Below are 24,007 nucleotides of genomic sequence, written 5' to 3'. Positions count from 1 at the left end.
GCATCAACCCTCTTGGTGTAAGGAAGGTCAATGGAGCGCACACACTGCCAGCATTAATGCTGCAATGTTAGAGTGTTAATGGAGAGAGATGGCTGGCTGGCTCCAGCAGAGGACAGGCTACCATTCTGTCAGACTGCTCATTTCTGGGCCTTGGGATTATGGTTAGTCCTCAATTTTAAAGAAATTGACTGCTTACACTTGTCAACGTTAACTTCCTTTCATAATTTACTCAACTGGAAAAAGTATGCTATAACAAAATGTATACAATTTAGTAATTGTACAAAACACGGATTTAGCAAGATGACATTGGTTACAGTCACCAGCGTGAACACTCCATACTGTTCACTGCCACTTCCATGACAAGCTCAGGTACATAAAACGTTACTGGCTAAAAAGTCACAAGAGGAGCAATGTGAAACTTCACATACAACAGCAAAGTCCATCCTCCACAGTAATACTGACATACAATCACTAAGAGGCTCCCATGATGCCGCTGCACGCTTGGAATGTTTTGGAGTCCACAAGATGTCATTTCCCAAGACTGAACTTGAAGCATTAGATAGAATACAAAATAAGGAGCTCTTTATTATTCTTTATACAAAACCAGTACATTAAAAAAAAATTGAGATTCAACAACTCTGCTGACCCCCTGAGGAAGTTAAGAGCTTTTCTGGGTCCATCGAAGGAGCCCGTAAATTATTCAGTCACCAAGCTCCTGGCCACAGGAACAAGGCACACAGCTCCAGGGCCGTTCATGTGGCTCCATCATTGGCTCTGCAAGCTGACTTTCCCTTCATTAGGCTTAGCAAGCAAGCCAGAGTTTCCTGGACAATGCTAAGGAGCACTGTCTTCTCTGGCCCAAGCTAGAGTATTTTATCAGTGTAAAGTTGAGTTCTTTTATTTCTTAAAACACTTTCAATAAACTCCTAGCGTAAGACACTTTATTACAACATATACAGATTTGATAGTTTACCAAAAAATCTAGAATTCAGCTAAATAAGTTAAAATGTCTCTAAAGAAAGTTGACTGAGAGAAATGGTCGTTTTCTTTTAAAACCATGTTCCCATACTCTGAGAGGTCCAACTTGCTTGTATCCTTGTCTAAGTAACACCGAGAGCTCTGCTATCTTTAGTGCAAAGCATGGCACTTCCCTAAAGCCTGATGCTAAGAAATGCAGTAGCCCAGTTGGCAAAAATCTAGACAAGAGGCCTCTCTGAACAAAGACCTGCAGAAATAAATGCAGTGACTGTTTTCTTCATCGAGAACGATTTAGCACTGCTTAGCACATTGTTCTGTAGTTTGAGAATAAAAGTAATTCTTCCCATGAAGAAGTAGGTCCCCTTCTGAAGAATATGTTGTTTACCCCCAAAATCAATAGACCAGCACCAAATGAATTATTAGTTTACAAAAAATAAACTTAGATTACAAAGTTCTATAACTCAGACTAAATAAATATAAAATCAGAAGTTCTGTCAGCTACAGTATAATTTAAAACTTCAGGTTTAGCCCACTTGGAGAGGCCAGTCTCACACTGATCACCATCAATTCCATCACTTCATCAAAACACCTTTTCCAGCTTGTGAGGCTTTCAGAAACGAGCTGCAGATCACACCCGTGCTGCTCAGAGCACGACATCCACAGGAGATCTCTCCAGAAGACAGCATGGCAAGACACACTGTTTCCAGATCTGAGGAGTCTGTGCAAAGGACCTCAGATGTCTCTGAAAAAGCCAGAAACCAAGCAGGCATCTCACTGATCACGTCCATTCATCTTCCACAAGACACTGCATTGAGATTTTTAATTCACAGATTCCATGTTAGTCCTTGAGAACCCAATGCCCGTGTTTTAGTTGCATACTGCCAGGCCGCTCAAGCTGCCTTCTTGGTGCATGTTCCTTGCAGATCTTGTAAATTTATCTTTGATCTAAGTCAGAAAAAGACAAAGTAGTAAAACAGAAAACGTCAGTAATGAAAACTTGGGGTTGGTGGTGCATGTGGGGGACAGGGACGGGGCAGAAGACAACACTAGATGTCACCCCTCTGGCGCCACCCCCCCATCCTTTGAGACAAGGCCTGGAACTCACCCATGTGTAGTGAGCCCACAGGACCTGCCTCTCCCCCCGCCCATAGTGTGCACGCTAAGCTCATGCCATTATACCTGGTTGCATTGTTTGAAAAATTTGGATTCCAGGGCTTGGACTCAAAATGCCCAAACATTTTAGTGGTATTTCCCAGACCAGACTATCCAACTTTAATTGGGAAAATGTCTTATGTCTAGAAGTCTTACCTGTTGTGAACCATGTGACTTCTGACAAGATGTCCTGCTGCCAATGCTGCCATCAAGGACAACTCCCCAGCCATTACAGTACCACATACAATTCGGGCAAGCTGCCGTGCATTTTCTCCAGGATTGTCTTTGCATGCTCCTTGAACACCTAGCATCTGTAATCAGAGACCAATAAAGAAGATTACTACAAGACATCAGACTACAACTAGACTCCATCAGAAGTGGTAGCCAGGTCAGGCCAGACAGCTGGGATTGACATAGAATGGAACTAACATCCACACAGCTGACTAGCACTATGCACTCACTTGCTTAATTAATCTCATGAAGAGACACATGCATCCAAACCATGTATATGTATGTATGTGCATGTCTGTATGCGTATGTATATTTGTGCTATGTATATATACACACACGCACGTACACATATAGACATACACACAGATATGTTTAGAACCCTTATACATATCCGGACATACTAAGCTAGACTGGTAGAAAGCAAGGGCAGAAAAGATCAGCTAGAATACAGAGTAGAGTGATGTGGTGTCAGACAGACACTTATTATCCCTGGTGTGATGGTCAAACTTGGGGTATCAACTTGACACATCTAGGAAGAGGAAACCTCAATTGATAAGTGGCCTCCAGCAGTGGCCTATGTGCATGCCCACAGGGTATTTTCTTGACTGCTAATTGATGAAGAACCCACTCCACAAAAAAAAAAAAAAAAAAAAAAAAAAAAAAAAAGCTGAATGAGAGGCTAGGAACAAACTAGCCAGCAGCACTCCGCCATGTCTCTACTGTCTCCAGGTTCCTGCCTTAACACCCTTTAGTAATAAAGCTCTACCTAGATGTTTAAGTAGAAAGGAATCCTCTCTCCCAAGTTTGTTTTAGTCAGAAGCAGCAGAAAATAAAGCAGAACAACTGGGAGTCTTAGGCCTGAGGCCACTATGTTGTGTGCCAGACCCATACCTGCAGGCAGGCTTGCTGAGGTAGGAGGTTGGTCCCACCACCCACAGTTCCTATCTCTATAGACGGCATGGTGCAGCTGATATACAAGTCTTCATTTGTGGGACCACTTGCTTCCATTAAAGTAATACAGTTTGAACTGCCCACATTCTGCGCTGCATCCTGGAAGGGGAAAAGGAAAAATGCAGTATAGTTCTTTCACCGAGAACCACAGAGCAGAAGGCAAAGTGGGAACTGGCAGGCTCACCTGTCCACATGCAATGTAGATGGCAGTGACGATGTTCGCTGCATGGGCGTTGTAGCCTCCTATGCTCCCAGCCATGGCAGAGCCCACGAGATTCTTGTTAATATTGACATCAATCATAGCTTCTGTCGTCGTCTTTAATACCTAAACCATAGTGTGCACATTTTACATACTCCTCCAGGAGGATCAAGCAAGACACAAATCTATTTCTCTGTACTTCTAGGAAGCAAGGGTGTAGGTGTGGTCCTCTTTAGCTGTCCTAGGAATGCCACACGCAGATGGGCATGAAAAATAAAAACCATTTTAATGGAAAGAAAAACCCTACAAATGTAATCTTACTAAAGGTGTTAGTACTCTTAATATTAGTTATTTTTAAAATTTTTTTCAGTCATGCTGGCCCAGGACTCCCTATGTAGCCCACACTGGCCGCAGACTTGCAGGGATCCTCTGCATGTCTCCCTGGAGCTGAGATTATAGCTGTGGGCCGCCACAGCTGGTCTCAACCCAGTTGATGGCACTACCACTGTAAAGTAGGACAACGCTCATCCATCACTTACTTCTCTCACCACCTTGGCAGGAATGACAGCTTCACACACAACTGTCTTTCCTCTTCCTTCGATCCAGTTTATGGCAGCAGGTTTCTTGTCGGTGCAATAGTTACCACTAACCGCCAGGATCTGCATCTCAGGAAAGAACTCCTGAAGCTTCAAAAGTGCTTTCTCTGTGCCCTAGGAAGAAGCAAATCAAAGTGTGTGATGGAGTCACCATTCTGATCACTGTGACTACTTTGATGCAGTCATTCAGTACATCCAAGTTACCATGGAGCTAATGTCCAGACCTCTATCTGATAAGCTAATGCTCCGCAGCCCTGCTAGCCCGACACCTACTAGTGGTCACGACCCTGATGACTCTGGTCAGCTCAGGTAAGTGCAACTGTATTTTCTAACTGGCGATTTCACTTAGAATAGTGTCTACAAGAACACGTCTCTTCCTCATGCACTATCCAATGAATGCTTAGGCCACTCTGCCCACTGCCTAGTGCAGCAAATGCTACTGTGACCACGAGTGTACTAACACCTCTTTGAGACTGTCCAACAGAACTGGGAGGTGACACAGCAATTCTACTTGCAAGCTGTTGAGGAACCACCATACTATTTATTGAGAATTTTAAAAACTTAGATATTTATTATTTTCCTCTTTCTGAATAATCTTTATAAACAAAATCTGTTATCAACAAAAGTGTACATCACACATAAATGAATGGATTATACAAAGAAACCAGATATGTTATATACCTTAAAGTGTTTCTGAGCATGCTAATCATGGTTATAATCCCAGCAACTAGAATCAGACACACGAAAACTGATCATGAGTTGCTGGTCACCTTGGCCCACATAATGTGCTCCAGACTCGCCAAGGCTATAGTGAGACCCTGCCACCAAAAAATAAAATAAAAAATAATAATAATAAAAAGAAAAAGGAAAACAAAAAAGTCTCTAGAAAATGTCAGTTGCAAGATTTGAGAACAAAGCTCTTTGGAATGGCTGGGGCGTGCTCAGAAGTGACCTGGAGTCACACACTAACCTGTGCTGAGCTAAAAAAAACCCTGGTCTCACTCCTCATTGGGGAGGTGAATTATTGGAAAAAATTCTCAAGCGCTAACAACAGATCCCTCCCAACGCTTGTGAGTACATTTACAACAGAGTGTCGAATCTAAAACAGTGCGACTAGGCAGACAACCGGGCAGTTTAGGACCCCAGCTGTTCTTCCTGAGGACCTAGGTCCAAGTCCCAACACCCACTGGTGGCTCCCAACTGTATGAAACTCCAACTCTAGAGGGATCTGATGTTCTGTTCCGGCCTCTGTGAACACCAGACACACAAGTGGGGTACAGACATAAATTCAGGCAAAACATTCATATACATTTTTTTGTTTGTTTGTTTTTTTCGAGACAGGGTTTCCCCGTAGTTTCTAGAGCCTGTCCTGGAACTAGCTCTTGTAGACCAGGCTGGCCTCGAACTCAGAGATCCGCCTGCCTCTGCCTCCCGAGTGCTGGGATTAAAGGCGTGCGCCACCACTGCCCGGCTTCATACACATTTTTTAAAAAAGGCAAATAGAAAGCACCATCAAACCAAGGTATATCAAGCAATATTAAGCTTTTAATAAACATGTGAAAGAAATGAACTCTTTTATGTATGTTATATATGGACATGGTGCATCAACAACAACAACAACAACAAAAATATGGCTGGGTATAGACCAGAGTAATCCCAGCACCCAGGAGAGCAGAGGCACAAGAATCACCATGAGATCAAGGCCACACAGTCAGCTCCGGATGTGCCCATCCTGAACCCTTCCAGATACAGTGGCTCCATGCTTACCTTGGAAATCATGTTCATCCCCATGGCATCCCCCGTCTTGGACTGGAAGCGGATATACAGGTTGCGTCCTGCCATAGTCACATGAAGTTTCTCTAGACGCGCAAATCTGCAAACACAAGGTTTTTATTCTAAGCCAAGGTAAGAAATTTCTTTTTTTTTCCTTTCTTTTTTTGGGGTTTTTAAAGACAAGTTTCTCTGATGGTCCCGGAACTTGCTCGGTAGACCAGGCTGGCTTTGAACTCAGAACCGCCAATATCTGCCTCCTGAGTGCTGGGATTAAAGGCGTGTATCACCACTGCCCGCCAGAAATCTTATTTTAAATCTACTTCAGTATGAAACAATTTTTCTTTAAAGAAATGAAGGCTAATCAGCTGAGTCTTGTTCTCTGTCACTGACTAAAAGGTGGACTAGCTTGTTAAAACTCTTAAGTCCAAATAATAGCAAACACATTGGCTTGGACTCTGCAAGAGCTGGCATCTACTGCTATGCTCCTGTGTGGCTTTAATGGTCTTCGCTCAGAGCAAACCTGTAATTATACTAGCACTCCCATTCTGCCTAGAAACTCCTTCTCTAGGGCAGAATAACAGTCTAATCAAATGTATTAGCTCCTATCTTTTAATTTACTATTGCTGCCTGTGAGTGGGAATAAGGAACTGAACTTGGGCCACCAGGTTCACACAGTAAGTGTTTTTTCTTGCTGAGTCACCTCACCAAGCTTTAAAAAAACCAATTTATTCCTATGGGGTAATTCATCTGAATCAATACTCACCCTAAGGAAGAATAATCATTCCTAAAGGAATGGATACAGGACGGGGCTACTTTATCATAAGCAGGCAACACATCAACAGCTAGCTTTAGCTATCATTGTATTATATTGTATATAATTTCCACGCGAGCCCCACACACCTGCTGGTGCTATCGAAGGCCTCCTTTACCACTGCGAACCCTTCAGGTGTCTCGAGCCAAGCCTTCACTTCTGCAGAGTCACAAGCACGAGGAAGACGCACCACTGGGCCTCGGGTCATCCCATCTGCAAGGACCCGGCTGCTGGCACCTCCACCAAGCTAAGCAGAGGATTATGGGAATACATTAATCCAGGAAATACTTCAGCCTCTTTCAAAGCCCTTGACTGTCCCAAACCTGTCTTGGCTTCCTTACCCTGCCCAGTTTGCCTTATACCTTAAAGTAAACAAATTCCAACTTACACCTATTGCTCTGCAGCCTCTGTTGGTGCTGGCCACAAGACAGCCTTCTGTTGTTGCCATGGGAACCTGGTACTCTTTCCCATCCAGGCAGAGAGGCCCTGCCACTCCAACAGGGATGGGCATATAGCCAATTACGTTCTCACAGCAAGCTCCCATCACCTAAGAACACAGGTGGGCGGCACATGAAAAACTACATTGTAATGGGTAACAGCTCATCTTACCCCTATAAAATATTCCAACAGTATTTTTAATGTATTCTTTATGTTGTTACGGTGTTGGGGGTCAAACCCAGGGCCCCACCAATGTTAGGCAGACATTCTATTACTAGGCCCAACCCCACCCCAAATTTCCTCTTTAAAAATCAGGCAGAAGTTCCAAAACAGCCAGGGCTCCACAGAGAAACTCTCTCGAAAAACAAAATCTTTATAAACTGTTGGACTCTCCCAGCAATGACAACAAAACAACAAAAAACATTTAATAGTGAAAGGTCAAGTTACAAAGCAAGCCCCCCTTAATCAATCAAATAACATACCAGGGAGTAATTATAATCTCTGTAAGGCAGGTACTGCAGAGAAGAAGGCTCTGGAAGCTTTGTGGATAGGAGCTGCCGGCGAATAGACACACCACGTTCATGAGTTTCCATTAGAGTTTCCAATTTGTAGGCCGGGATGTGCTTGGCATTGACCAGCTGGATGACCTCTGCGTCACTAAGGAACTTTGCACCTTTCTGAAAAGATGAGAAGTGGAGGGAGATGGCAGCAGATCAAGAACTACAGCTCTCAGCCGGGCGGTGGTGGCGCACGCCTTTAATCCCAGCACTCGGGAGGCAGAGGCAGGCGGATCTCTGAGTTCGAGGCCAGCCTGGTCTACAAGAGTTAGTTCCAGGACAGGCTCTAGAAACTACAGGGAAACCCTGTCTCGAAAAAACCAAAAAAAAAAAAAAAAAAAAAAAAAAAAAAAAGAGAACTGCAGCTCTCAAGACAAAGACAGAGAAGCTGAAAGCCCACAGTGCGGGGTCGCTCAGATGACCTTACTGCCCTACTCCTCAGAAGAGAGCAGCACCAGAACGACACCTTGCCTTCAGTCCAGCGCCCCTGCGCTGCTGTGGGTCTGCCCACACTGTGAACTTACACGCTCATGGACTCATCAATGATAGCCGGTCAATACATTATTTGTTACAATGACATAGGCAATATGGATATTATATGGTAATATAGTTTGTGTACAAGCTGTGGCCCTTAAATAGCTGAGGATACCAACACTCAAGAGAGTTAAAGTACAAGAACAGCAAGAGGAAAACTCAGAAGGCTTGGGTTTGTAAGGAGGGAGATGATCTGAACAGTGACTGTCAAGGAGAGCCAGGGCCATGGCTCGGCGGGGAAAGCGCTTGCTGTGCAGCCTGAGTTCAGACCCCAGCCCCACACAAGTCAGTCACAGTGGCTCCACCCTCAATCCCAGCACCGGGCAGGAGGAAAGAGGCAAACGCTGGGGGTTTGCTGTGTCCAGTTTAGCTGCTTATTCAGTGACAGGCCTGTCTCACACACTCAGGTCAAGTCAGGAGGTTATCACACATCTTTAACCAGCGCTCAGGAGGCAGAGGAACTCTCCGAGTTCCAGGCCAGCCAGAAATATACAGGAAAACTTGTCTCAGAACAAAACAGACAGACAAAACGATTGTGGAAAGAGACTGAGAAAGAAAGGCACGCAGTGCCACCAATCTTCACTCTCCCCACCCACATAATTAAACAGCATCAAAACTCTAAGATTTTATAAAAACTAAACAACAAACCCCCCAAAATAAATAAATAAGTAAAAATAAAATAAAATAAAGTAAAACCCACATGTATGATCCTGTTAACACAGCATGGTAATGAGGACTGGCTAGCAACACACAATTTGGGTTTTCTCTAAGGTGCTGGGAGGCCTCACACCCATGCTAAGCAAGAACTGTACTGAGCTCCATGCCTAGCCTAGGCACAGGCACATGTAAAACAAACACACCTAGAGGCTGATACACAAGTCACACAGTAACTTCTGAAGGGAAAATGCTCTATGCTCTCATATGTGGAAGGCACAACAGACTTATGAAAGAACAGAAATGATGGTTGCCAATAGCCAGGAAGAAAGGAATGGGATGCTTATCCAAATACTGGTGTCAAATCTCAGTTACACAGGATGATTAAGCTCTCAATAGACAGTAGATGATGAATATTAGCTTGACAGTGTTAATTATTCAAAAAAAGCTGTGCATTTTTTTTTTTTTTTTTTTTTTTTTGAGACAGGGTTTCTCTGTGGCTTTGGAGCCTGTCCTGGAACTAGCTCTTGTAGACCAGGCTGGTCTCGAACTCACAGAGATCCGCCTGCCTCTGCCTCCCGAGTGCTGGGATTAAAGGCGTGCGCCACCACCGCCCGGCAAGCTGTGCATTTTAAATACTTCTATTTTCCTTTGTCAATTATATCTTAATAAAGTGAGGATACAACGGAACTATATTTTGTCAAACATGAAAGAAAGATTTTTGAGACAAGGTCTTACTAAGTAGCACTGTGCAGACAAGGAAAACATATTCTTTATACAAAAAGTTAGTCAGACTAAGCAGACACGGCTTAAGTATGAACAGACGTATATAAACGTGGAGGCAGAACATGGTCAAAGCTCCAGGAGGAAAAGCTAACTGCCTGGTGAGATCAAAAAGCACAAAACAAAGCTTTGCTCTGTGCAGCCCAGCCATGTTCCAACACAGATGAGGGTACAAAAGCTCCTCATCTCTATGAGAAACAGGAATGCACCACTAAGAGTTTGGATTATGGAACCAGAAACTCTCAGGCCCTGTTCCTAACCTTACAGTTTCCCCAATAGTAAATATCCTGGGATATTACTAAAGCCCATTGAATCTGAGCTGTTCATCTGAAAAATGGAGAAAATCCCCCAAAGGTTGTAGGGGTTAATACAATTGTTGACAGGGCACATAACACAATGGGCTCCGTCTAGTAGTCCTTTGATTAAAAAAGGTAAGAACAAAACCATTCCCCTTAGAGAAAGCCAAGTGGGTGCACACCCTCACCTCAGCACTCTCCAGTATCTGCAGGCATTCTTCAGTAGGCCGAGGCTCGCTGGGGAGGTCGATTTCAGGCTGCTGTGTCCCCGGGGCCACTGGAGGTCTGGCCGCAGAGGCGCCAAGCACAAAGGTCGCTCTGCTTGCACTCTCTGTTTCCGCCACTAATGGTTTTATAACCTCAACTGAGAGAGGCAAAGAGACATCTCAAAACCCTGTAATCACTTTCAAATGAACTCACGTTTTCCTCCATGCTCGGACAGGAGGAATGGAAATGAAGAGATCGGGAAAGTACCTTTTCTATCCTGGTTCGCTCCTGGCTCCTCCTCCACAGATGCAAGCTTCTGGTTCTTTCTCACAAGCAGAGGCTCACGTCTGCAACAGTTGTCTTGAGCTTTTTTGGGGGTCACCACAGGAGACGTGATAGGATTTTTTAATGAGAGCGTTGATTCTGTCTCCGCTTGTTCAAAGAAAATGTACTTGACAGCCAACAGGAGAGCTAAACTCAGGGTAATCACTTGTTCAATGTCCATGCTGATCATCCTGAATGAAAGCAAACAGATCAACATGTCAGTTCAGAAACATAAACGTCAAAGCACAACTTGCTAGAGCACAGAATACTGTGGCTTTCAGTCAACTTACTTGGAGAGATAAAACTGCCAGAGAGAAACACTTGGCTCAATTCTCTTGGACACATCCTCATCCAGTCCCAAGGAGACCTTGGAATGTTCTGCTGTACTGTTCTGAGGCGAAGGGTCAGCTATCCAGCGACTGTGAGCGTGAACAAGAACCAAGCCTAAAGACTGAAGGAAACACATCTTCAGCTGTGCAGCCTCTGCTTTCTCGTCCTCACAAGCCCAGAACCTGACGCGATCTTCCTTGGCCTCACCTTATCATGATAAAAAGGCCCAGTTTGTTATGTGGTTAAAGAGCAGTGTTCCCATCACTGCTCGGTCATTCCAAAGAACAGGCACAGGCTTTCAGGGGCTGGAGAGATGGCTCAGCGGTTAAGAGCACTGCCTGCTCTTCCAGAGGACCTGAGTTCAATTCCCAGCAACCACATGGTGGCTCACAACCATCTGGAGTAAGATCTGGTGCCCTCTTCTGGCACACAGGCACACATGCAGGCAGAACACTGCATACATAATAAATAAATCATTTTTTTAATGGCTTTCAAAAATCTATGTAGGAAAGCAAGAATAGAAAAACCAAAAGGTCTGGAGGGGCATAGTGGCATTCACCTGGAATCTCCACACTCAGGAGGCTGAGGCAGGAGGATTTCAAGTTTAAAGCCAGCTAGTGAGATCTTGTCTCAAAACAACACACTAAAGTCCCAGAACTTCAAAGAGAAAAGAGTAAATTCAGAGTAAAGAGAGGACACTGGGGTACCGCTGAAAGGGCCAAGTATTATGTAAACATGACAGGAAACTAAAAACAAAAGTCCTCAAATACCCAAAGTATAAGAAACATCGAAACTATGGATACTGGAAAGGAAAAATGCCATTACCATAATCATCTTGACCCTTTGGGTTACAGGGTTTGGTTTATTCTCTTCTTCTTCCAAAACTCGGGCAAAGTGGCTGAGCTGCCAAATTGGACGACCTTCGCGGCTTTCCCGAGAAAGCTACAAAGTAAGCCAGCATTGCATTAGGAGGTATACAGTCAAGTTAGGTGAGGTGACAGAATGAGAAGCAATACTCTTCTAAACTAATGTCACCAGGAAAACCATTCTTACCTCTAAGACCAGGGACACACAAGCTGGGAAGAATGTCATGAACACGAAGTAGTTGGCAAGCACGGACATGCAGCCAAAGCAGCACATGATTTCAAGCTGGCGCACCCCTGCTTGGAGAAAATGAAAAAAACACAGCTAGTCAAGTGTGGGTCTCTGACACGCCATTTATCTTAAAGGCTCTTCCCACAGGCAGACAAATCGGGCAAGTCTTACTACATCAAGTCTTTTGTCATTTGCTGGAAATCAGCGACCAATGATGACACTAAGACTTCAGGCACAGCAGTTATCAAACTCTCAATCCCTCAAAGACACAGACCAAGACTCCTCCCATCTCCAATATACAATGCCACACATAATACTAGTGCTCAATGCATCTGGCCAACAATGTGATTCCCATTCTTTTATAAAATGGTATCACTGAATGAGCCAAGAAGCTAGAGGACCAGCTACTCCACAGGAGTAACTTCACGCCTTCAATCTAGACTCATTATCACAAAAGCAATTCACCTTTGTACACAGGGCAATTTGTCAAAGGATGTATCAATACGCAGTTAGGCCTTCCTGACATGATTATCTAAGTATATATCCCTTGTATGACCTAAGTTCAAAGCCCCATAACCCTTCAGTGACTACTGATATTCTAACAGTTTTATTTCATTCACCTGCCTGAAAATGATAAGGTGAAAAATGTTAAGAAATCAAGATTGAAAATTAACAAACATTTCACCACAAAATGTTTCAGAAGTCATTTGGTCATGTCAAATAGAAAGTACCAGAACTATAGAGGCCAGAAAGTAAATTAAGATCACCAACTCCTACTCTTCCACTCAAAATAAATTTACACTGAATATAAATTAAGAAACAATTGCCTTTTTAAATAAAAGCGATTAAGAAAAGCAAACAACTGATAATAATGCTTTTCACAAATTAACCATCAACTAAACTTTTTTCCTAAACTCATGTAATCATCATTCTTCCTTACTGTACCAAGAAACCTTTCTGCCACTTTGGTACTAAACAAGGAGACAGCAGCAGTCCAAAGATGTCTAAAAGTTGTGGCTGTTGCGTCTGTGTGCCAGGAACTAGATCTTCCCATATGCAAGTACATGCTACCACTGAACTAGACCTAGCCTGACCTTCTGTACTGGCTTTTCTGAAGTGTTACCGCCAGGACATGGCTATAGCTGAGTGGTAGAACGTCTCCCACGCATGGGTAAGCTCTGGTTCAATCCCTTGCACTGTGGTGGTGGCAGTGGAGCTACTTCCTCATTTTAAGCCACATCCCTATTTCTACACAGCTATAAACATTCTCAGTGGCTTGTGCAACTACACATCCAGTTCTTGTGTTCACTTCTCTAACCTCTTCAAGACAAGGTACCAACCCTACTGCTTTCCACGACACCTTCAAACAAGCAGCCTTTGTTTCGTGGCCTGTAATTTTCTGGTCTATCTTCAACATTGCATACACTCTTCTGCTTCAAGAAAATCGGGCAACTGTGTTTTTACCCGATCAGCATTTGATTTTCGTGGTGGTGACATGATATCTCCATTAAAACTCAAAATTAAACTTTTCAGGAGGTCAGTTTTTAAAGTGTGTGTGATGATGGAGTTGCATGTACCACAGCATGTGTGGAGGTCAGAGGACAGTATCAGCTGTCTGTCCTGAGTCTGTTATTATAGACAGTCTCCTTGATGTTCACAGCTTCCACCAGGCTAGCTGGACTCTGGACAGAAATCCTCTTTAACTCTGCCTCTCACCTATCCAAGGAGCACTGGGAAGGCAGATGTGCTATCACACCAGGCTTAAATGAGTTCCCAAGGTCCCAACTCGGGCTCTCAAGCTTGCACAGAGAGGGCTTAACCCTCTGAGCCATCTTCCTAGTTTCCAAAAAGTGAATTTAAAGTATACAAAAATAATTTTGTGCTACAGATTGAAGCACTGAGCTACATTCCCAACAGTAGGCATGTAACTTTATGAGGACATGGTTTTTCTCTCTTGAATAAAAAAAAAAAAAAATTGTTGAGCAGCAGAATATCTATCATTACTATCAGAAACTTAAAGAAACATTACATATTTAATAAAATAATGAATACAAGATAACCAAATCTTCCCCCAAAGGTATATACTTAGGGGCTGGAGAAGTAGAGAGCTCAACAGTCAAGACTGACTCTTGCTCGTGCAGAGGACTTGAGTTCGGTTCCCAGCACACGCGTCAGATAGCTCACAGCCACCTCTAACTCCAGCTCCAGGGGACATGGATGGACACACACGCACGTACATGCATGCACATATATGGTTTTCATGAAAAAGCCATAGAATGGAGCTTAATGACCAGGAAACTTCATGACAGCAATATACATTTATTCTGGCAAATTTCCATGCCAGGCCATAGTTTTTATTGTACGTAGTGGAGTTCTGTTTGGTATCAGTATTAATCCTCTAGTGTTCAATTAGGGATGAGGAAGCATGTTGAGACTGGGCCATCATGCTAAGATGTACAGCTTAGTATCTAATTAAACCTTCCCAACCACCTGATTAGATGAACCTAATTTCTATCTGGACTCCTGCAACGTCCAATGTGACAATTAAAATAAAGGAACCAAGTTATTAATTTAGCCTAGGCAATAGCACGGAATTTCCAAAGCAGCCGTGGGATACAGTCTTAGTCATAATTCAGCCGCAGAACACATAACACCACGAAGTGGAACACAGAAAGAGACAGTGAAAGAGGAAAACACCAGTAACCCCCCCCCCCCCACACACACACACAGAGGTCCATATACCCTCACACTAGTAGTACTTATAGCTCAAGTCATTTAAGTTAGAATTCAAGAAAAAAACAAAGTAAATCCAAGACCTTCAAGCTTCCCTTTAATGGCCTACTTAATTGTAAGCATATTAGAAATTGTTTACAAACCTGACATGGTGCCAACTCCAATTACAAGACATTCCACAAGAGCATCGAGGGTGAATGTGGGGCCCAGAATTGCCATTCCACGAGCTATATTTTCCCTTACTTCATCCTAAAGCACAGACCAAGCACATTGGTGGTTGGAAAGCACAACTTAATCCTTTACAGTGCTAGAGAGCATCCTGCGTCCTACATCACACTTATTTCACTTCTCAAAGAACAGATGTGATACGACAGCATACATTCAAGAGCCAAAATGGTGCAGTAGTACAATTCACCACACCATCAACACAAACATCTATTAGGACCCTGCTTCCCTTCCCACTGAGTGACAGACTTCTAAGGAATATTCCTTTGAGGTGGGAGGTTAATCCGACCACTTAAATTCCACCTATTAATGTTTTATATTGTGGCTCCCATTGACAGAAGCTTACTTGAGAATTCTTTGAGGTCACATTAGTACAATAAAACCTAGAATTTTCTTATCAAAATGTTCAAATGATCATAAGCCATCATCTAATACATAACTGAGCCAGAATTATGAGCTACTTCACAGCTTGGGGGAGGGAGTAGCTCAGTGACTGAGCACTGTAAAAGGTCCTAGGTTCAATGCCTGTCTCTGAAGGATAGTTATAAAAAGTCCTTATCTAAGTAGAACATTGTGGTGCATGCCTGCAATTTCAGAGCTCAGCTGACCAAGGCAGGAGATCACCGCAATTCAGGATGGCCTGAGATACACAGAGTCTGTCTCAAAAAGTACTGATACAAGGTTGTTAAACATGATGAAGCTTAAGATGGAAGATGATAGTCTGAGGGGCTTAGAAACAAATGTGACTTAAGACTCTAGGCACCAGTCTAGTTTAATGTGAAATGCCTACCAAGGGCTCGTGTGTTTGAACACTCGGTCCCCAAGAAGTCGTGCTTCTTGGGAAGAGCAAGGATATGAAACCTCATCGGAAAAAGTGAATCAGTGTGGGCTTTATGGTTTCACTGCCTGGCCCAACCTCCTATGCACACTCACCTCCTAGATGGAACTCAGTCCCACTAGCATGCCTTCTCCACCATGACCAACTATATCCCCTGGGGCCATAAACTGAAAGAAACCCTTCTTTCTTAAACTGCTCTAAGCCAGGTGTTTGGTCAGAGCAACAAGGAAAATAACCAAAACATTCACTCTATTCCCTAAGTGATTGACAGGTAGTTTCTATATCCAGGCCGCTGCACTGTAATTCCAGGAGACTCTCAAAGGGAAAACGGGGAAGTGAGTGAGACACTCACAAACCCGTCTTAGAACTTCAGTCTAAAAGCTTGAGGCAACCATTACATTTTGAACAATGACGAAATCTCAATAAACAATACTCACCTGTGAGTTTGAACTCAGGGCAAACTTTGCTAGAGCACTTGCTCTGGAAAGGTCAATCAAAAGCAGGAAAAAGGGTAAAGCTTCACTGGGGAAAGCAAATCAAGACAAGTCCCGTTTAATACAGGGAAAATACAGTTTAGAATGTTCTTTACAGTAACCCTTCCCACACCACACACTTAACATGACCTTGCAGTGCCATACTTAATGCTAGGAGTCTTCGCAAGCCTCAAGGCTAACAGATGCTCAAAATATTTGAACTTTGTTTTGTTTTCCTTTTTTGAGACAAAGGCTGACCTATAACTTCCTATGTAGCCGAAACTGGCCTGGAACCCCAGATCCTGCTGATTCCATCTCTCAAGGGCTAGCATTACAGGCATTGCCATTATGCCCAGCCCAACTAATACCATACAGAGACACCTGCAATGTTTTTCAGCAAAGCGTTATTCTAGTATAAAAATTACTTGAATTGAGAAAAATGTACAATATACAAATTGGCGATAACAGTACTAAAAATTTACCCCACCTCCCCCAAAGCAAGAGGCTTAAAAAAGTTTTCAAATAAGCAAACGCACAGCCACCATGATACCCCTGAAATGAATTAATAGGTTAACAGTGAGCATGAAAAAAAAAAACTGTCTATAAAGATATTATTCACTGTCATATTTATGAAGAAAATCAATTAATCCAACATTAGATTAACAGACTACAAAACAGTCATATAGAAGAATACTATATAGCCAGCACAAACAACTTAATATTAAGGACATGAAAAGATGCAGATGAACTACATTGGGCAAAAAAGACTTAAGACAGGACATATAGTATGACACAAAAAATGTCTAAAATAAATGGGACAAAATATTTATCAAATGCTAACAGTTAACTAGCTAACAGCGAGTCCATAAAAAATTTCCCATTTTCTAAACTTCTAAATTTACACATCACCTTTCTAACACATAGGGAATAAAGGTTCTTGAAATACATTTTAGAGAACACACACCTGAGCTTTAAATACTTACTTTAAGCCCGTCAGTTCCTTGTCTAAGAAGTGAATGACGACCGTACTAAAGACAAAGCTCGAGAAAATTGTGAACAGTCCAGCAATACCTGAAATGCAAAATTCAACACTCAGAACTCTTTATTACACAGATGCTAACATTCAATCTCAGACAATATTCTGCTAAGAATACCACTTTCTCTAGATTACTGAGGCCTCAAATCTGAGAATATTTACTGAGAAGTCTCAAGGAACTACTAAATGTACCAAACACTCCGGTCAAATCAAGCCTGACAGCATGCAAGGAAGAAAACCAGTCTTACCCAAAATATACTTCGAGCCAAGCTGCCGCAGGTTCTGGAACTGGAAGTAAATATAGAGGATGGCGATGCACCGCGTTATGGTGAGGATGATGATGTCGCTGCTCAGGACATCCTGCCGGCCAAGAGAGAAAGCTCTCAGGAGTACAAAAAACCACCACCTTTATTCTGGGTCACTGGCTTACATATTATCACAAGAACATAAATGCCAGCATAGGACAACCAAATCAAAAAACAGCCAACACAATAAAAAATGGAAAGCAATTTTTAAACAATCTGTATAATTCTTCACAATTCATTTTTCCCTGATAGTCCTTACACAAAGTATATTTCTCAGAGGCAATTACACTCACTAGTATTAAAAAACATTTTAAGTACAATCTGCACCATGTGAAGAGCCGAGAATCTAACGTAAGCCCACCAACAAAGACTTCACTCAGGAAGAACTTTTTTTGCTTATATGTTCTCTAAAAAGGAGACATTCTTTAGAAATTGCAATGTAACTTACTTTAGTCAGAAACAAATCTCACTAACCTCTTCAAATTTTGGGCACTCATAATTCCAACCACAGATCTTGTTGTTGCCAGTAAACATGTTCATGGACATCATACAGATGGTAAGTGTCACCGTTCCCACAATAACTTCCCAGGGATGGGAGGCCACAAAGAGGCCATGCATGCGAAAGAGTCTTGACAACATTGTAGCTACACGGTCCTTGGATCCTGGAGGGAACACCACACATGGACACTTAGCATACAGCTCACCTTCAGCTACACGAAAGGATGCCGTTAGGCCGGTGTGCAGCATCTTTCAGATAGGACTATTTCATTGTTCTGCATAATTCTGGGAAGTAATTTTAATACCTTTTAAAACGACGCTTGTTACTTCTGCAAACACTTAAATCTTTTATTACCCACTGACAACAAACTTCTATGCAATTGTTTCTTTAAAAGTAAGTTTCAAGCATAACCCCTTGTAATTATGTGAGCCAAGAGGAACAGAATAAAGGACAAAGCAAACATGAGAGAAACAACTACTCACATTTTCTAGTTAGTCAAAAAGAAAACCCATAAATACCCTCTTCACCATCCGCCTGCTTAAAGGTAACAGCAAAGAACCTGCTTGTTGATTTCTTTTTTTTAAAGATTTATTTATTTATTATGTATATAGTGCTCTGTCTGCATGTATGCCACCAGACCAGAAGAGGGCACCAGATCTCATTATAGATGGTTGTGAGCCACCATGTGGTTGCTGGGAATTGAACTCAGGACCTCTGGAAGAGCAGGCAGTGCTCTTAACCTCTGAGCCATCTCTCCAGCCCCTCCTTGTTGATTTCTTGCCATAAATCATGGTGATTTATATGCAAGATTCTGTTACACTATTTCATTCTATAAAACATAAGGCAGACTATCACTGACATAGTGTCTAATAATTTCCTGAAGGTTGCTATCCTCAGAAGTCTTTTCTGATGTTTCTATGTTAGTAAAAAATAGGGCCTGCATTTTGCTAGGATAGCTGCTTTTCTCTCAGCAAACTACAGGGCGGAAGGCCAATTTAAACGTGTTAGATGTGGAAGGCTCCTGAAGTTTTACAGCTAGCTGAGACTGATGGCGGCTAAACTGTGTGTCCTGTCCCTATCACCCACAAAGGGGAAAGGTCCTCTGCTGGGCAAAACACAAAACAAAACAACTTCTTGTCTGACAACAAGATTCTCAACAGAATAAATAATAGCAAGAAGATCCAAGCTAATGACTACCACTCTTCCCACATTTGCTGGCCAATTAATAATTTTGACATTCCTATTTGAAGAGTCACCTTTCAAAACCACTGATGGCCAACAGAGATACTGTAAGCTTCAGTTCTTACAGAAAAACTGATGAAGAATATTACCCATAAAAATCAATCATGATTAAGAAGTAAAAAGTAAGGCCTTTGAGATGTACAGTGGGTGAATGTACTTGCATCTAAGCCTCACCAATCCTCACCTGCAGGGTGTACTCTAACCTTTGCCCTCATGCCATGGCACACACAAGTGCACACAAACACACAATGCAAAGAGGAAAAGAAAACCAGCCACTGAGTCCCCTGGTGTCAGCAGGAATTCACACATACTCACTAAGAAAGTGACTTATCTACTATGAAAGTAAAAACCAACAAGTTTAGTAAGAGAAGTCCTTGTACCTGGTGGAGGGTTTAAGAAAGATAGGGGCCTGGCTTTTAAAAATGAAGCCAATTGGCAAATATCATCTCTAACGAAAACACTCCATGTTCCCCTCTACATTTCAATCATACCAGACGCGCTAGTGTCTCACGGGGTCACAACACATTCATTCAACCATGAAATCAATCTTGTTGCTAAGAACAGTTTAACTAAAAATAGAAAATGACATGAAAGTAGTTGCTGGATAAGACAGGAAGCACAGATACTATATAAATTCACGTATTGTGACATTATTCATAACAGTTTCGCTGGAATGTGTGTTTCCTACTGTGGATCTTAATTTTGAAAAGACAGCAATTATTAGTAAGGCATAAGGATGTAGTAGGCATGGTCTGAACTTATTTCTTTCTTTCTGTCTTGCACAATGTACTTTACCTTTTGCCTTTCCAGCATCTTGCACTGCTCAATACAGTAAGAAATGACAACTACAAAATACTTATTACTCTGAAAACTTTAAACCATGTCTACTGGCTTCTCTTATATGTTCTCTTTTTAAAATAAGAAACTAAACACTGGCCGGGCGGTGGTGGCGCACGCCTTTAATCCCAGCACTCGGGAGGCAGAGGCAGGCGGATCTCTGAGTTCGAGGCCAGCCTGGTCTACAAGAGCTAGTTCCAGGACAGGCTCTAGAAACCACAGGGAAACCCTGTCTCGAAAAACCAAAAAAAAAAAGAAAAAAAAAAGAAAAAAAAAAGAAACTAAACACTGCCAACTGGTCTGAAAGATTGGCTTCAAGGTTTCAGAAGGTAAATAAGTTTAAATCTAAGTCAAAATCACTTCTAATTCTCCACCCCTCATGACCAAAAGCTTGAATATTATTCATCACTACTAAAGTTGATTCTGCTGAATTAAAATCTGAATTGTTATCAGAAAGGGCCCCATTGATTACAAATTAATCCCAAACCCACAGCTGTATTCCATCAGGTATATCAGATTTTTCATCCGGCCGAATTCTTGGAGCACTGTTAATCCTGCCACTTTCCCTGCTAGGTGTAAATTCATATTTTTGCTATTCAGGTAGAAAAAAAATTACACAAAATCCTGTGCACCAATCCAAACACAGAGAACCGCACCTACCTGGAGACACAAACTGAGCAATGTCACAAAGGTATGTCAAAAGTAACCATAATTATAAAACCATCTCCTCTCACGAGCACCTCCCATTTCTGACTATGCAAAGCATTCACAGGGCAGGAACCACAGCAATTACAAGGAACACCAGTGGGGCTATGTGGCAGATTATAAAAGCTAAGCAAATAGCATCTGTGCTGTATTGCAATAATAAAAGAACTCACCTAAAACAAAGTATATAAGAAATATATGCCTATTTAGCCAAATAAAGTATACAGCAAACACTTCTGACTCTTCATAGGTTTGAAAATTTAAATTTACTGAAATTCTTTTTCTTCCCCCCTTTTCAAGACATGGATTTCTCTGTGTAATAGCACTGGCTGTCCTGGAACTCACTCTGTAAACCAGGCTGACCTTAAAGGCACACACCACCACCACCACCACACAGCTATGTGTACTGGATCTTGAATTCTCATATTGTCTCCGACTAGACCCACCCAGCACTGCCAATTACAGAAAGGAGGCTCTGATTCCTCCAGTCTATCCAGCCCTCTGCCTGTAGCACACACTCCAATCTTCAATTGTACAGTGTCTACACTGACCTCAAACTAATCAATACCTGCCCGAGGGTAAGAACCCTAACCTCTTCTGCGTCACTTTAAACCCCACAGGATGGAACCTGCTTTCCTAACCTCCCATCACACTGAGCACCACCACCTACACCAGAACACAGGTTCTCTACCCTGCACCTCATACACGACCCTCTTCTAAGCATCTCCTCTTTGAAGTTCTCTGACCAAAGTATTAAGGGGAACCGTAAAGAATTACTACTTTGTGAGTTAAAACATAGTCCCATTTCAGATACTAGCATTTCATATGGGTTTAACAGCGCAGATACTGATCCCAGAATGTAGCTCCTGGTCTACAAATTAGACAAAAATGTCCTAGCGCTGTGAGTGCGCGCCAAGTTCCCCCACAGGCTCACACTTTTCCTTGAAACAGCCGTGACATACACGTAAGTTTATGCAATTTCTTTCTGCTCTTCACATTACTAATTTCCATGTCTGCTTCCTGACAAATGTATCGGATTCTAGAAAGGCACTAAAACAATGCCCACAAAATGCGGCCCAACCTCACGAAATAGCCAGGTCTTGGCCCTAAATTAAAAAGATAGATTCACAAGTACACCAAAACGTTTTCCCCACTTTGCCAGATGCTCTAACTGCACACTAAGACTTAGTAGTAAAGCCCAGAAACAAGCGTTTCTTGTGGCTTTACAGGACCTAGCCAGAAAAGGCACATCCTCAAGTAAGGTCATATTCCATGATTACTTAAGATGGAACACATTAGCCACTCCTACCTCAGAAGTCCATTGTTTAACTTGCGAACCTCGAAGGTCCGGTCTTCCTCACTCAAACCAAAAAATTCCAAAAGGGGCGCAAGGTAAGGGCGTCAGTACCAATGAGCCTCCGCCCCTTAGGAGAACGATAAGACGCACGGGCAGACTTTTTGAGGGCCAGCTTTGCCTGTACTGATCTCGCATCCTCCTGGCCCACTAGGAGGTGGCATAACCTGCCGTATCCTGGCTTTGGGTCAAACTGCAGCCGCATCGGGCCCTTCTCCATCGCCTTAGAGATCCTGCGGCAAGGCAACGTCTGGGCGTGAACGCTCGTACCCAAGGGCTCCATGAACATCTGCTCCCGCTGTCCCCCCATCCCGCGTCTGACACTCGTTCTACCCGCATGACCGTGACCGCCCGGTCAGCACATCTCCCCCAGGACAGGACCCACGGACGCCCCGCTGCAGCACCGGCCCGCAGGCCTAGCCGGCCCACGGGTTCCCAGGCCGCCGCCCTGCCGCCGGGCCTCAAGGACGTCTCTTCGCGGTCCCCTCGGTCCCCAGCCGCCTCGTGGGCCCTGGCGGAGCGCGAGCCGCGCCGGCCGCCAAGCCCGCAGCCCCTAGCCGGCAGATCCCCAGAGTCGGCCCGCTCACCTCCGGATCTCAATGGAGGCCACCAAGCCGGCCCAGCCGCCGTCTCCAGCCAACGGAGCCTCGGGCGGAAGGAACTGCACTTACGCACGCTCCAAGCCGCCAGGCGGCCGCCAATAAGCAAGGATCGTCCGATCGCCCAGCCAATCGCCGGGCAGCTGCTCGGCCTGACGGCCTACGTCACGAACGGTCGCCCTAACAACCGCCCACAGCTCGCACCCGGGCGGAGAACGGGCACCGCACCATCTCTCACCACGGCCGAGCCAACCAATAGCTGGTCGAGTCCCAGCATCGCGGCCTTCCCATTGGCCCCCGAGCCGTAGGGGCGCCGGCGAGGACGCCGCCCGCGAGGGCGGTAGGGGATCCCGCGGGTGGAGTGCCCCGGCCGGAGTCTGACCTGCGAGGGTCCTTCCTGTGGGAGGGCCGAGGGAGGCCACCGTGTCAGGACGGGGGCGTGCGGATGAACGCGGGGCTAGGTTGAGAAGGAAAAGCCCAGTTAGCATAGAGAGCTGGGGAAAGTAGTAGAGCTCTGGAAACAGAAAAAGAGGAACTTAAAGAAGTGAAACGTGGCGTCGGGGTGCAACCCAACCCCTCTGTGACTTACCCATCACTTCCAGTGGCTCCGACGGTCTAGGTCTCCTGGCGCACACTCTGGATTCTTGCTGAAGAGTCCCTCTCCCGTGTCCTCTCTGAATTCCCTCTGCTCGCCTGGCTGCAGGCTTTTATCATCTCTTACTGAAAACTGCAATAACCTATCCGAACTGGTCTTCCCACTCTTAGGCGCTTACATCTTCCAGCCAGTGCTTCTGGCGTTTCTGCTGCAGCAATCTTCCTCTTATGCCATAGACCAGCTCCTAAATCATCGGCCTTTTGTCCATGAAGAAGCTGACATTGCCAGTATGGCCCCACCCCGCATGTCATCTCTTCACAGCCCTAGCTCCCCCCTCCCCCGTTTCAGCCTGAAGTAACAGGTCCTTCGAATGTACTGAATCTCTTGACAACCCTGTTTATGTTCTTAGTTTAACCTGAATATACCTACCCACTTTAAATTTTGAAATCCTAATTATACCTCAAGGATCATTCATATGCCACCCCCTTTCCTGATTCAAATGCACGTCATCTCTCTCTCCTTCAAACGCCCATAGCATTTCCGTAATAGTCTATGACTTAACTATTTTATGTGGAAATTTCTTAAGTAGAGCAATTGGTATGTAACTTTTACATATAAAAAGGGGTGTGTGTGCGCGCGCGCGCGTGCGCGTGCACG

General features: G+C 43.8%; 1 protein-coding gene across 1 annotated transcript; it reads right to left on the bottom strand.

Annotated features, from left to right (window-relative positions):
- Positions 1 to 201: 201 nt before the first annotated feature.
- Positions 202 to 22,896, bottom strand: Hmgcr (3-hydroxy-3-methylglutaryl-CoA reductase). Its single transcript, XM_038321572.2, has 20 exons — positions 22,744 to 22,896; positions 17,994 to 18,181; positions 17,463 to 17,574; positions 17,162 to 17,249; positions 16,143 to 16,227; positions 14,786 to 14,891; positions 11,868 to 11,974; positions 11,640 to 11,756; positions 10,775 to 10,935; positions 10,428 to 10,675; positions 10,142 to 10,317; positions 7,612 to 7,806; positions 7,080 to 7,238; positions 6,781 to 6,938; positions 5,875 to 5,980; positions 4,051 to 4,221; positions 3,497 to 3,637; positions 3,253 to 3,411; positions 2,287 to 2,441; positions 202 to 1,923 (listed from the first exon to the last, which is right to left on the bottom strand). Exons 2-20 carry the CDS (start codon positions 18,156 to 18,158, stop codon positions 1,869 to 1,871), a joined length of 2,664 nt encoding a protein of 887 aa, XP_038177500.1. The 5' UTR covers positions 18,159 to 18,181; positions 22,744 to 22,896; the 3' UTR covers positions 202 to 1,868.
- Between the last annotated feature and the right edge of the window lie 1,111 nt (positions 22,897 to 24,007).

This window comes from Arvicola amphibius, chromosome 3, assembly GCF_903992535.2.
Source record: "Arvicola amphibius chromosome 3, mArvAmp1.2, whole genome shotgun sequence".
NCBI lineage: Eukaryota > Metazoa > Chordata > Mammalia > Rodentia > Cricetidae > Arvicola > Arvicola amphibius.
This window is presented reverse-complemented; position numbering and strand designations above follow the sequence as displayed.